General features: G+C 42.9%; 1 protein-coding gene across 7 annotated transcripts in view; it reads left to right on the top strand.

The window, feature by feature from the left end:
- Nucleotides 3,856-14,103, top strand: part of LDB2 (LIM domain binding 2) — a 461,389-nt gene continuing 451,141 nt past the window's right edge. For all 7 annotated transcript variants that reach the window (XM_005681920.3, XM_005681918.3, XM_005681919.3 and 4 more), the window contains exon 1: nucleotides 3,856-4,238. In XM_005681920.3, the coding sequence (XP_005681977.2) occupies nucleotides 4,107-4,238 (132 nt within the window). In that variant the 5' untranslated portion in view covers nucleotides 3,856-4,106. The remainder of the gene's footprint in view (nucleotides 4,239-14,103) is intronic.

The raw sequence follows: 14,103 nt of genomic DNA, 5'->3' as shown, positions 1-14,103 counted from the left end.
GAAGAAGCCGCTTGCCAAGCAGAAGATGAGGGTTCAATCCCTGGGTTGGGAAGATCCCTTGGAGAAGGAAATAACAACCCACTTCCAGTATTCTTGCCTGGGAAATCCCATGGACAGAGGAGCCTGGCAGGCTGCAGTCCTTGGGACTGCAGAAAGAGTTGGACACAACTGAATAACTAAACAATGCCGACATATGCATCTGTATAGCTAAATCCCTCTGCTGTACATCTGAAACTAACACCACCTTGTAAATCAAATATATCCCAATATCAAATAAAAATTTTAAGAAAAGAGTAAGAAAAACCAGAGAAACAAAAGAAGCAGGGAAGTGGCAAACCCAGGCAGGTAACTTGATCACGCAAAGGAATAAACATCTAACGGTGTGACTTTGAGAGTATGTGCTGGAAGATAAGGACGATGGAAAAAGCAGAAGTAGTTTGGCAAGGCTTCAGGGTAGAAGTGGGGTGGTGGGGACAATGGGTATCTGACACTGAGCAGGACAAAAAATAAAATACCGGTGATGAGAGCCATTTCATGCGCTTGCCCTTTTTTCCTAATTAATTCTGTACGCATGGCTTGGGTACCTACCCAAGGGCTCAGTACTCTGCTCGCCGCTGGGGATAAAGAACAGAGAGGCTTTAAAGAGGAGCAGGAGGGACCGAGGTTCAAAGTAGCAAAATGCTTAAGACTCAGGCAGACTGGTATGAGTCTTGACACTGTCATCAATTATTTGATCTTGAAGGAGTTTCTTAGCCTCTCCAAGTCCTAGTCTCCATATCTGTAAAATAGGGACAGCAGTTCCATCAATCACATAGGTTTGTTGTGAGATTAGCAAAGAATGTTTGCATAAACCAGTCAGCACAGTGCCTGCCACATAGTAAGGACTTCATAAAAAATAGCAATTACTACATCTATGTATAAATCCTCCAATAGAAGAAAATAGAAAATACAGTTTACACAAAGGGGGAAATTATTGAGTATTTCTTATCTCTTTCATTTTTTTTCTTTCATAGCATACATTACAATTTGAAATTATGTTTCCTAGCACAGAGAAGGAAATGGCAACCCACTCCAGTGTCCTTGTCTGGAGAATCCCAGGGACGGGGGAGCCTGGTGGGCTGCTGTCTATGGGGTGGCACAGAGTCGGACACGACTGAAGTGACTTAGCAGCAGCAGCAGCAGCACCTATGCATATGTTATGTACCTAATAGCAATATTTTTGAGCACTCATATGTGTGGGCTCTAATCCATTCTGGTGCATCATCTCATCTAATCCATTGCAGCAGTCTTATGGATTGCTACTCTTATTTTTCCCAATTTAGGAATAAGGTTCCCAAGGCATACAGAGATCAGGCACTTGGTCAAGTTCATAAGACAGGTAAGCGGTAGAACCAGGGTTGAGATGTTCTCTGGCCAGTGTTCCAGTTGTGCCAATGCCAATGAAGTATGTGTGGAATGAACGCATCAGTGAATGGACAATGAAAAAAAGAAAAGGTTCACAGAGCGGGGCCACTTTAACTGGAGAGGAGGGTGAGTAGGAGTTTTCAGAAGCAAGGGACTAAAGGGCCAATGCTTGCCAGCATGAAATGAGATTGTAACCACAGGCAGATTGAGTATAGCAAATGAACAAACAAACTCTGTGTGTGTGTGTGTGTGTGTGTGTGTGTGTGTGTTTGACAGAGACACAGAGAGACAGAGATAGACAGAAAGAGATGGAGAGGCAGAGAGAGAGAGAAAGTTTTAACAAGCTTGGGCATTACCCCACCGACAGTGGAGAAAACACTGAAGGGGAAAACGTGGGCAAGCTTACTTCCTTTTCTATAATCAACCTTCGGCTTGTAATAAGGATGAACCCCAAGTCAGAAGAGAATTGTGGATGCGTGAACAGTATCAGATATTTCCGAACTTGGAATCTTTAGGTATTAACAGGAAGAAATATTTCCAATAACCGTTTGGAACCGTCTATAAGAAATAATGAGAGCAAAACTCCACCTTATTCGGAAAGGGATTCCCTAAATGGATTGTTGAGCTTTTCCCAGTTTTGATCAGTATGGGACTGCACCGGCCTGCTCGGTGTTACTTTAATTCTCCAACCGAGACAGCCACGTAAACACACACTTGGGCGGCACTGAACTCGTGGGCCGCCTTGAGTTGGGGAATTTAAACACAGGCAACGGTTAGGTTTTGCAGTGGCCATCATTCCAAAACATAAATCAAGCCAAATTTGTTTGAAATTCTGTCTTTAGAAGGTTGTGTGTTTTGACAAACCTTGCAGCAAATTTGGTCCAGCTTTTGGATTTGTAATGAAACCTGAAACCCAGCATGCTGGCCTGCCCTGGGGTCCTCTGGAAGGAAGCCTTCCAAGCAGCCTTACTGCACGTAAGGCCTTCCCTAATCTCGCCCTGGCAAGAGACAGTTACTGTATTGGGTTGCACTGTAACTTTGAGGTGGACTCTGCAAATATTTTATGCACTTATGGAGAAGGACAAATCAAGACTGCAGTTTGGAGGCATTTTGATGCCTGAGTATTCTTAAGAGTGTAAATTGGAGAATTAGCAATACCTATCCCCTGTTGGCTAGTGACTTGAAGATACCCCAAGCCATGGCTGGGGCAGAAAGTCAATTAACCTGCTTACTAAAAAGAAGAAATGTCTCATTTGCATGCATTTACATTCAAATCTTACATGCATCAAGCTTTTTGGAGGTCTCTGCTTGCTTTCTTTAATACCACTGACCTAGCTAGATACTGGCTCAAAACATTCATACTTTCGGTGCTTTTATATCTGGACTTTGTTTAAGGGGTAGATGTCTGGTTATCATTGGTTCCAGCAGAATTTGATTGTCATATAGATTATTTAATCACTTTAGACATCATCTCCCCTCCCGTGGGTGGTGCAGGCTTTCTTCCAGTTATCATATACCATGATTGAGAAAAGATTCATGGACATAACCCATCTTAGAAAATAAAGGCCTTGCCTCCATCAGAGTTGGACATGTTATTTGGGGATAAACCATTCAATTATTCGCAATTTCCTACTCAACTGAATTTTCCATGGACATTTTTTGCAGGAGTTTTCTCTGTCTTGCTTTTCCCATCTTACTTGGAGGTCTGCTTTGGGAGATTTTGTTTCCTTTATTCTGTCTCCTAGGGAAAGAAGACCATTGCACCATGGGTGTTTCTTGGGCATTCCACATTCCAAATAATCATTATTTTGAACCTCAAAATGTTTCAGTGACCTGAATCTAGGCCCCGGGAGAGGGAGTGGGCTGGGAAGAAGGGTGACAGACGGGAGTAGGGGGCTCCAAGGGACGGATTGAAATGCAAAGACTCTGCCAAGCTCTCAAACAGCAAGGAAAACCAAAACTACAGAGGGAGCTTAGTGCAGAGGGAAACCTGCCTGGGAGTGCACCACCAGCTCAGCTCTGGGGGACCCGGACACCCCCTGTTCTGTGTTTTATAGCCATCACCTCTCTGATCCATGACAATGGTCGTGGTGGGGGGCTGAGTGGCTCAGCTGGGAGCAGTTAAACCACCTATATGCTAACAAGCCCAGCCATCAGGTTGTGAAGGGTCCTGGCTGGAGGGGAAAGGGAAAAATAAAATAAAATCCCACCAAACCTTAGACCTCTGTCAGACTGCGAGGAGAAGGATATTTTTTGAACTAGTCTACGGTGTGGACAGGAAATGACCTCTCCACAAACTGCTTCTTTAAAAACAAGCAGTGATGCCTAAAGCCATCCAACTCCCCTCTCCCTCCCTCCCTTCCTCTCTCCCAGCCTCCCTCCCTCTCTGAAGCTCCAGCTCTCCGGCTCTCCCTCCCCTCCCTCCTCCCACCTCCCTCCTCCCACCTCCCTCCTCCCTGCCTCCGGCTCTCTGGTCTCTCGCTATAGAGGCTCCCACGGCAGTTCCCAGCCACTGTGTTCAGCCTGCCTGCCTGCCTCTGTGTGTGAGTGTGTGTGTGTGTGCGTGCGTGTGTGTATGCGCGCGCGCGCGTGTGTGCGAGCGTGTGCGTGCGGCTACTTTGTAGTGGGAAGAACACAGCCCATGTGCTCTGCATGGACGTTACTGATACTCTGTTTGGCTTGATTTTCGACAAGCAGGCAAGATGTCCAGCACACCACATGACCCCTTCTATTCTTCTCCTTTCGGACCGTTCTATAGGAGACACACACCCTATATGGTTCAACCAGAATACCGAATCTATGAAATGAACAAGAGGCTGCAGTCCCGCACAGAGGTAAGGACTTCAACCTTGGGTGTGTGTTGCTGTCTTTTTTTTTTTTTTTTTTCTTCCCCCAAACTGTGCCCGAGCTTTCCCTGCGTGGCTGGCTGCATCCTGCGGGAAGTGTCCCGCTAGATCCTACCGCGTACGTGGAAATGAGCGCCAGGATGAAGCCACGAGTTTGAACGCTGGGTTTCTTGCACATCAACTCTTGGAAGGTGGGGACAGTTTCTGCTGGAATCTTGAGATAGACAACCCAGCACTTGATTCGCCTGTCGGGTCTCCAGAAATGCTGCTTTCCCAGAACTCTAGCGTCTTGCAGGCTCCGGGTCGGTCCCCTCTTAGTGTTTCTTGAGATAGACTTCTAAGAGATTCCATGCTCATTGGCATCCAGCAAAATATTTTTTTAAAAAAATAGCAAATCCCAGAGGAAGTCTGCTTTGACCTGTGTTTGCTTTTCAAAGTCATCAGGATTGAGGTGAAAAGGGCAGTAGAGCCACCCGTGGTACTTTTCAGAACTGGCCCTGGAGGGACGTGATTGTCTATTTCCCTGTTAAATTCAGAAACCACTTGCTGGGGGCAAGGGGTTCTTGACTCTCTCCCAGGGAGGGTAGGGGTATCTCCTGGGCTCTCCCTTCCACCAGAGCTGGCTCAGAAATCAAATCAGCTTGAGTTTTTGGCAAATTTTGTGATCTGGTGCCTGAGAGAGGAGCCTCACCTCCTCACTAGCAACTCTGGGAGCCAGGAGAGACAGGACTTTGAGAACTTTGTAAATGCAAAAACTCCAGACTGCCTCCTGCGATTTAAATATTTAACGCCCGCTGTCTTTTCCTCCTTCCTGGCTGAGCTGACAGGTCCTACAGCTAGGCTGCCCCTTTGCCTTTAAGTTCGGGCTTTGTGTTGAAGTGTTCTGAGAAGGAGTTTGTCACAGAGTCACTTTAGAAAGTAGAAATCTCTGGGAATTTTGTCCTTTCTGCAGAGTATGGATACCTGGAGGGTCGCTGGCAAAGAGCTTTTGGGGACTAGCATTGGTAGAATTTTAGGTAGAAGACTGACTCTCATTTCCAAAGAGGGAGTCAGTTAAGGTTGTATGAGAAAATAAAATACATTTTCTTGACTTGTCAACAGAGCCATAGAGAACTCCTGATCTTTAATGCATTTAATGTAGCTATCAAGATGTGACCCGCTTTCTGACTGGCTAACTGCTGGGCTAGGACTGATTAAAAAAAAAAAAAAGTAGCTGAGCTGTCTTTATCACTGCTGTTTTCTTTATGTGTTAATACATCATAGATCTTACATATACTTGATACTATTGCTCTCCCCAAGAGCCAGTAGCTTTGGCACAAGTGTAAACTCTTGTGCAAAGGGTGGTGAGCCTTTGGATATAAATGATATATGTGTTGTTGAGTATGTATGTTATAGTTTGTATATTTCAATGTTCATTTCGATCTTTGCGACTGTGTATTGGAATCTTCAACTCTTACCCAAACTGTTGGTTGTCACAGCCTGCTTTCTAAATTAGGAGGATAGAGAATGTCTTCTAGTTCAGGCACACATAATGGCAACACAGATTTGGGGTAAAAAAATGCCTTGAAATATGATTAGTTTTTTTTAATAAAGAGACCAGGGGCCTTGATGGATCGATTGTTGAAGAGCAGCAGAATTTAAAAACAACCCGTGTCCATCTTATATCTTAGAAAGTTTTTGTGGAGTTATAAGAGGAGGTTTTCCTCCCAACAACCTTCTCTGTTAGGGGAGCAGGCAGATTTCTCAGACGTGTCTGTGTTCTCCTGTGTCCCTTAATTATCACCTGGCCAGTTCTGAGCTAGCATACTTATCTGGAAGACTTCTCTACGCTGGTCCTCATAAAACTCTGTAGGATGCAATAAGGTGCCTACATTTGTTTCACATTTGAGAGGAAACCTTTGAAAGCCCCTCATTCATGGCCTGTTTCTTAAAAATGGCACATTATCTTTTGTGAGAGCTAAACTCGGGAATTCTTAACTTTTGGATCCTGGGGTATTACTTTTAAGTAGAAAAGCTGCTTCATAGCTCGAGAAACTAGAAAAGGAAATCTATCTATGACAGATCTTAAAGATGTTTTAAAACCTCTCTGGCTGAGAAAAAAGCACAGAAAACTGTTTGTAGAACTGAATGTTCTAGAGCCTACCTTAAACATTTCTTCCCTTAGTTAGATTTTTAAAGTAATTATCCAAATAATTACTCTGACGCTTCCGTTTTGCTTTGCCAAGCAGTAAAGGATGTCATGAACCCGAGGCCATAAGTTTGCTTTCATGTCATAATGAAAAAAAGGAGAGAATCAAATAAGTACTCCTAAGATACAGAAATCTTAACATTCAGTATTCGACTGATCAAAGTTTATAATGGAAAAAAAAAGGGTTTAGAAAAGAATAACTTTTCTTGAAAAAGTTGCATTGTGCCTTTACCAAGGATGATTATTTATGATGAAGTTATTCTGAACCCTAGAGAGAGATGGGCTGGAATAAAGTACAGTAATATCCAGCAAGAGTTATCAGTTTATAATCACGTGCAGAAATCAAGTAGATGGTTGCTGGATCACTTTTAGAATGTAACCTGTGCATCCATCCATTTTGGGCAAGAGAGGCTGACCCCTCTTTCTTTCTCTCTTCTGGTTCCTGCTTCTACATTACTTGGTGTTATTTCATCGACTCCTTACACATGTACACACACACTTGCACTCACACACACACGCCTAGGTAACACGCTCGACTCTCCATTCCTTTTTGAATGTACACTTGCCTAGAAAGAAATTGTAGCACATCCCATTTGCGATGAAAAAAATTGTAACCAAGTTGGCAGAAATTTCCTGGAAACGTCCTTCTTTATGGAAAGGAAAGAAAGTCGTGAAGAAGAAGCATGGCGCCCACCTACCTTCCTGCTTTTTCTTGCCCTCCCCCCCCCAGAACATTCTTTTCTGGGATTGATGCATTTCTTCCAATTAAATCCAGTCAGAGCCCTTCAGGAGCTGGGTAGTCTTAAAGAACCCAGGATTGGGAGTTAATCCTGTTTCAAACTTGTTTCTTCACTTACTAACTTGTTGGCTTGGATCTTGTTTCCTCATCAGCAAATCCCCTGCAAGGCCCCTTTAATTTGAAAATCCAGATTCTTTCGAAGTCCAGGGTTTAGTTTCCTTCAGTATGAACAAAGTGTTGTAAACCAGAGTAATGAGCAAAGACATTATTTCTTGGCTCAGGGTATTTAGTTCAGAATTGCAAATGGTAATGTGAAAGCAGAGCCATAGTGGAGAAAAGACTGCAGAGAGAGACCCTGGCAGTCTCGTTTAAGGCCGGCGCTGGAAGCAAGCAGTTGCTGCGACAAAGTAGGTGCACAAGAAACGTCTGTGAACACGCGATCACGCAGCAGTAAATGACAGAGGAGAGAGAGTTTAGCTGTGTCATTGATTCTTGACCTTCTGAGCCACCAGGGAAGCCCAGTGTCACTGAAATTGGCATCATTCTTGAGAAGGACAATTCTGATGCCTTTGGGGGTGCTGGTACCTCCTGAAGCTGCTTTAGGGACCAACTTCCCAGTGCCCTAAAACTGCGCATCTCCGCCTCTCCACATTTATTTCATCATGAGGCAATTAAGATCTGTAATCTCTGTGGCCAAGGAAAGCAAGTGTCTAAGAAATTATGGGACCTCATTTCTTTTTAAAGGAATATAAACGCTTTACAAAGCAAACGAACACAACATAAATATGTTTTCAATGCTGCCAGCTATTCTGGGAAATAAAAATTTTTTTGCAACACCAGAATCTCAGTGGAATTTCATAAAGAAATGCATGGATGTTTCCCCCCTCTTCTTAGCTGAAAATAAGAGAAACTCTTGGAGTTTCTTCTCAGTGTTGATCTGTATCCCAGCCAGTGGGAAGAGGGCTACGCTGTTTTCCATTGTGTATGTTACCATGAATTGACCTGAGGTCTTCGCAAATTCATTTACTATTTGAACGATCTTGCTGTCTCAAATGTGTTTTTGGAAGAACAGAACTGCATAATTTTTTGTTTAACGCTGCACACAGAGTATAATCAGATAGGACATAAAACTATGTCCTAAAGATTTCAGAATTTATTCTGTAACAAGCTTCAATAATGATAGAAGAAGCAGTGTTATTTTTATTTCCTGAGGTCTGTGCTGCAAGATAAAAAAAGTATGTACAGGTAAAATGTAAGATCATCATAGTGACCTTCATTTTTAGTGAAAGGATTTCAGTAATGTCGGATTTTATAGAATTTAAGGAACTTTAATCAAGTTATAAAAATTTTGGTTACTGTAGGTAACTTTTCTATACCCTATTTCCTCATTCAAAGACCAAAAATGTGTCTGTTCCAGTGAAGAGGTTTGTGAGTATATAGTTTTTTTTTCATGTTGGCAGTCTGTTGATTTTGATAAATGCCACAAGCATCAGGAAAGTGTGGGTACCATGATGTGTTTCTTTTGTTTTGAGGGCTTTTCCCCTTTTATCAGTATTACACATTCCACTCCCAAAGAGAAGACGGTGATTACAATGGGAAGCCACCGAGCACACAAGGGTTTTCTTAGAATTACGGTGTTTAGTTTTACAGGATTTAATATGAATGTCGAAAATGTTTGAAGACCTTGAAATTTAAATCTGCTGCTTTAGCCCCGCCTCAGCTCCACTCTCCAACTCCCCGGGGAGGGGGTGGAAGGGGGTGGAGGGCTCGCAGGCTTTTCTTTCAGCTGCATTTTTATATACTTTAGTCACAGAGTTTCCCTTGTAACATCATGTTTATTCATGGGCTAGCTGAGTATCATTGATGTTCAGATGGAGCCTAGTTAAAATGAGATTAGGTATTTTGGATAGGTGGGAAAAAAAAATGAAAACTGCTTTGTGATAAACTTGGATTTTTTTTCTTTTTTTCCTCTTAGAAATTTAGAAAGAAAAATGGTGCTGTTACTCTGAGGCATATGAATGATTTTCAGTGTTAACCACAGAACTTTCCAAGTTTTTCGAAGAGGGGTGGTGAGGAGTGGGGGGCCGAGGGTGGGTTAGTAGTGGTAAGGAAAGCTATTTTGAAAATGTTAAATGAAACCAAAACTGAGTTGTTTTTTTTTTTAAATGAGAACTCCCAACCTCTCTTATTTTTCAAGATCTCTACAAGGCCTCAGAAAACAAATCGCAGGACTCTTGTACCGATTTTATTTTCCTGAAGCCTTTTTTTTTTTTTTTTCCATTTTCTTACTATGGGAACTGTTTTTAATTAAAAATTGCTGCAAACTAACTATTCGTAGGAGGCCAAGAAGAAAAAAAAAATCTCTCAACACCATTCAACACAGATTCTTATCAGCCTAAAATCAATGCATACTTAAATCTCTCCCCTTTTGGTGTGTAAATTATGATATAGGATTTAAACAGTATGCATCCTTTAAGCATTTAGCTTTTTGTTTGGGTTTCAGAAAGAAATTAATTTAAATTGTATGGAGATAGGGCTATAAATCTCCTTTTATTACGTTTGTCCACATTAACTCATTTTCATGTGGAACACGGAACACCCCCTTTCTGAGCAAGCAAACGCAACATAAAACAAACAATGCCAGATATTCTCCAGAACAAGATTCATAAACTTACTTATTTGGATTCAGTTGGTGGGTCATGGAGTATAATTGATCTGGAAAAACAATCTTTTTGAAGGTAGCAGAAAACGAGGCTTTAAAAACATTTTCAGCTAAGGTAGGTATTACATATATCTTTGTGATTTCCTAAACAATCTATTTTCCTCTTTCCTTTTTCTTCTTCCTTCCTCTTTCTTTCTGTTCTTTCCTCTCTCCCTCCCTCTCTTCCTTTCTTTCGCTTTCTTTCCTTTTTTCTTATCAATTGAACTTAGGTTTTCTTTTTACATTTAAATTCTGGCCACGTGCATCTGAACACAGGCAACTATTAATACTTGAGACAAACTTCAGCCAGTCCTTCAAGAATTTTCCTACTTCAGGCAATGACAGTATCAAAGTCTGGAAATGCAAAGACTATTAAGACATTTTCTGTGTTTAGAAGCTTACCATTTGGTAACCAAGGGCAGAATACAAAACCAACTCTTACAGTGAAGCCCCCTGTGAGATGGTTGGATGGCATCACCAACGCAATGGACATGAGTTTGAGCAAGCTCCAGGAGTTGGTGATGGACAGGGAAGCCTGGCGTGCTGCAGTCCATGGGGTCGCAAAGAGTCGGACTGAGCGACTGAACTGCACTGTTGGGTTAAGACATTGTGCCTTTGACTGTTGAAAGATGCACAGCTTTCTGAAAAGTAGTCATGATGATAGTAACTAATATCTATGGAGGGTTCCCTATCTGAGGGCCAAGGTGCTCAGTACGTTCTGTAGGTCAACTCACGTCGCCGTCATAATTACCACCTGTAATTGGAACTTCTAACCTCTGAAGCCTTACTGATGAGGAAAAACTAAGGGTTACGTAGATTATCGAAGTTCGCACGGATGGTAGTTTAGTTTTAGAAGTTATCCTCTTAACCGCGTCACTTCTCTGAGATAAGAAATACTAGTGAGGATTCTAGTTTTGCCTGTGGAAATGTATTGGTTGAATACATTTTTTCCTTGGATAGATTGACTTTGGCAGTGGCTGGAAAGTTGACCCCATCTAACTAACCTGGTTGGATTACTTGCCTCTCAAATATCTGACTCATTTCAAAAGGGCCCTTGTGAAATTCCAAAGGATGGAGTCAGAGCTGGAGCATATACCCCGGTTCTCAAAAAAGAGACCGCAATCACATCTATCTACTGAAGAATGGATAGTTTCAGTATTCATTGAAGTGATCTTATCTGAAGAGTCACTGGAATTGTTGTGGGATACTATGTTTAGTTATCTAAGAGTTTAATTTTTTTTCAGCTTAAAATACTTAGGTTTCCATTCAGCGCTTGACTTGTCTCAGGTCTGCTCTGTGGGAGACGGTGGTTTAATTATTTTAAACATCAGTGGGATGAGGAGAAAACTAACCCAACTTTGGTGGGATACCAGATTAGGAGAGTAAATTAGAATCTGGCATGATATTGGCTTCCTTTGCAGGTAATCAACTAAGAATCGTAGGAAAAAGAAAGGCAAAGAGAGAAGAGCCCTTCCAACTTGTGTTGGTCTCTCGTTGTCCTAGTTTGATGCTAAGAGACAGTCTGTCCACATCAGAGTTCCTCGTGGAACACAAGGTTGCTTTCCTAACCCTGCAGCCTCCTTTAGCTCTCTGCGAGGCTACTGTCTTTACAGTAAATGCCTGCCCGTGACTAGCGATAAGATGGATCTCTTCCTGTGATGCACTCGCCAGCCCCAGATGCCCGTGTTCTGGTTCTCCTTTAACGAATAAGGAAGCTGAGGCTCAGAGAGGTGAAGACCAAGTCTGTGCATGGGTGTCTCCAGGTCTGGATCTTTCGACTACCCTAAGTCTGCTGGTGAAGGCTTCCTACCCGCTGATGGAACCCTGACAGCCACCCCTTGCCCTCGCTTCACTGACAGTTTTTGTTCTTACTATTTAGTCGCTTGGTCGTGTCTGATTCTTTGTGACCTCATGGACTCCAGCACACCAGGCCTCCCTGTCCTTCACCATATACCACAGTTTACTCAAACTCATGTCCATTGAGTCAGTGATGCCATCCAACCATCTCATCCTCTGTCGCCCCCTTCTCCTCCTGCCTTCAATCTTTCCCAGCATCAGGGTCTCTTCCAATGAGTCAGCTCTTCACAGGAGGTGGTCACGGTATTGGAGCTTCAGCGTCAGCATCAGTCTTTCCAATGAATATTCCGGGTTTGTTTCCTTTAGGATTGACTGGTTTAGTCTCTTTGCAGTCCAGGGAACTCTCAAAAGTCTTCTCCAGCACCACTATGAACCAATCTAGTTTGAAGTTTCAGCCTTCCAATTAAAAACAATGCTGAGCATTAACGATGTGGTTGTTGTTTAGCCACTCAGTCATGTCTGACTCTTTGCCACCCCATGGACTGCAGCACACCAGGCTTCCCAGTCCTTCACTATCTCTCAGAGTTTGTTCAAGCTCATGTCCATTGAATCAATGATGCCATCCAACCATCTCATCCACAGTTGTAGATTCCTGTGAAGAAGGGGAACCACCCCTGTTCTGGGGACACCACAGGTCCCCGTGCTTTCTTTTGAATTTGAATGATCTCCTATCCTCTCTGCTCCCTCTTCCTAATACATAATCTGTTTTCCCATAAGCAGCCAAGGTGATATTTTTGAAGCAGAAATCAGAGCACATCACTCTCCAGCTCCCCTCCCACTGGAATAAGCTCTAAAATCCACTCTCTTGCTTGAAGACTCTGTTGATCTGCTGCTTCCTGATGGATGTTCAGCAAATTCCAGCCAAAAGAGACTTAGTTGGATCCATTAGCATGCCAAGCTTGTCTGTACCTCAACACCCTCGCCCTTAGCAGGAGAATACACATACAGATTCCTTTTTGATAACACTTATATAAGTATTGTCTGACTCTTTGCAACCCCATGGACTGCAGCATGCCAGGCTTCCTGGTCCATCACCAACTCCTGGAGCTTCCTCAAACTCATGTCCATCCAGTTGGTGATGCCACCCAACCATCTCATTCTCTGCTGCCCCTTCTCCTCCTGCCTTCAGTCTTTCCCAGCATCAAAGTCTTTTCCAATGAGTCAACTCTTTGCATCAGGTGGCCAAAGTACTGGAGCTTCAGCTTCAGCATCAGTCCTTCCAATGAATATTCAGGGTTGATTTCCTTTAGGATTGACTGGTTGGATCTCCTTGCTGTCCAAGGGACTCTCAAGAGTCTTCTGTAGCACCACAATTCAAAAGCATCAATTCTTAGGCACTCAGCCTTCTTTATGGTCCAACTCTCACATCCATACATGACTGCTGGAAAAACCATAGCTTTGACAATATGGACCTTTGTAAGCAAAGTGATGTCTCTGCTTTTTAATATGCTGTCTAGATTTGTCTTAGCTTTTTTCCTAAGGAGCAATCATCTTTTAACTTCATGGCTGCAGTCAACCATCTGCAGTGATTTTGGAGCCCAAGAAAGTAAATTCTGTCCATTTTTTCCCATCTATTTGCCATGAAGTGATGGGACCAAATGCCATGATCTACTTTTTTGAATGTGTGAGTATTGGGAAATCTAAATGAATTGGAATTTGGCATGGTGTTGGCCTGATTTGCAGGTAATTGATTCAATGTCCCAAAGAAAATAATGACCATGAAAGAGATTCCTAGCACTTAGTAGGGCCTTTTCAGGTCAACCCCTGTCACAGAGAGACTCCCTTAATCACCTCAGTTAAAATTGCCTCTCGCCAGACATACAACCTCACTCACTTTCTATCCCATGCCCTGATCACTTTTTATGAAGGAATTATGGCAAGCTGGTATTTTCTTGCTTGTAGTTTATTTAAGTGTCTGCTTATCCTCAATAAAATGTGTACCATGTGAGGACAAAAGGCTCAGCCATCTCCTTTATAATTGTCTGCCCAATGCCTCATTGCACATAGTTGATATGCAAAGTTCATCTATTGAATAAAGGAAATTATATTGTGCTTTTGAACTGTGGTGCTGGAGAAGACTCTTGAGAATCCCTTGGACAGCAAAGAGATCAAACCAGTCAATCCTAAAGGAGATCAACCCTGCATAGTCACTGGCTAGACGAGTGCTGAAGCTCCAGTACTTTGGCCACCTGATGCAAAGAGCCGACTCATTGGAAAAGACCCTGATGCTGGGAAAGACTGAAGGCAGGAGAAGGGGACGACAGAGGACGAGATGGTTGGATGGCGTCACTGACTCACTGGACGTGAATTTGAGCAAGCTCTGGGAGATGGTGAAGGACAGGGAAGCCTGGCGGGCTGCAGTCCATGG

The sequence above is a fragment of the Capra hircus genome, chromosome 6 (assembly GCF_001704415.2).
Source record: "Capra hircus breed San Clemente chromosome 6, ASM170441v1, whole genome shotgun sequence".
Classification (NCBI taxonomy): Eukaryota; Metazoa; Chordata; class Mammalia; order Artiodactyla; family Bovidae; genus Capra; species Capra hircus.
Note: the sequence above shows the minus strand (reverse complement) of the source record. Positions and strands in the feature narration are given on the sequence as shown.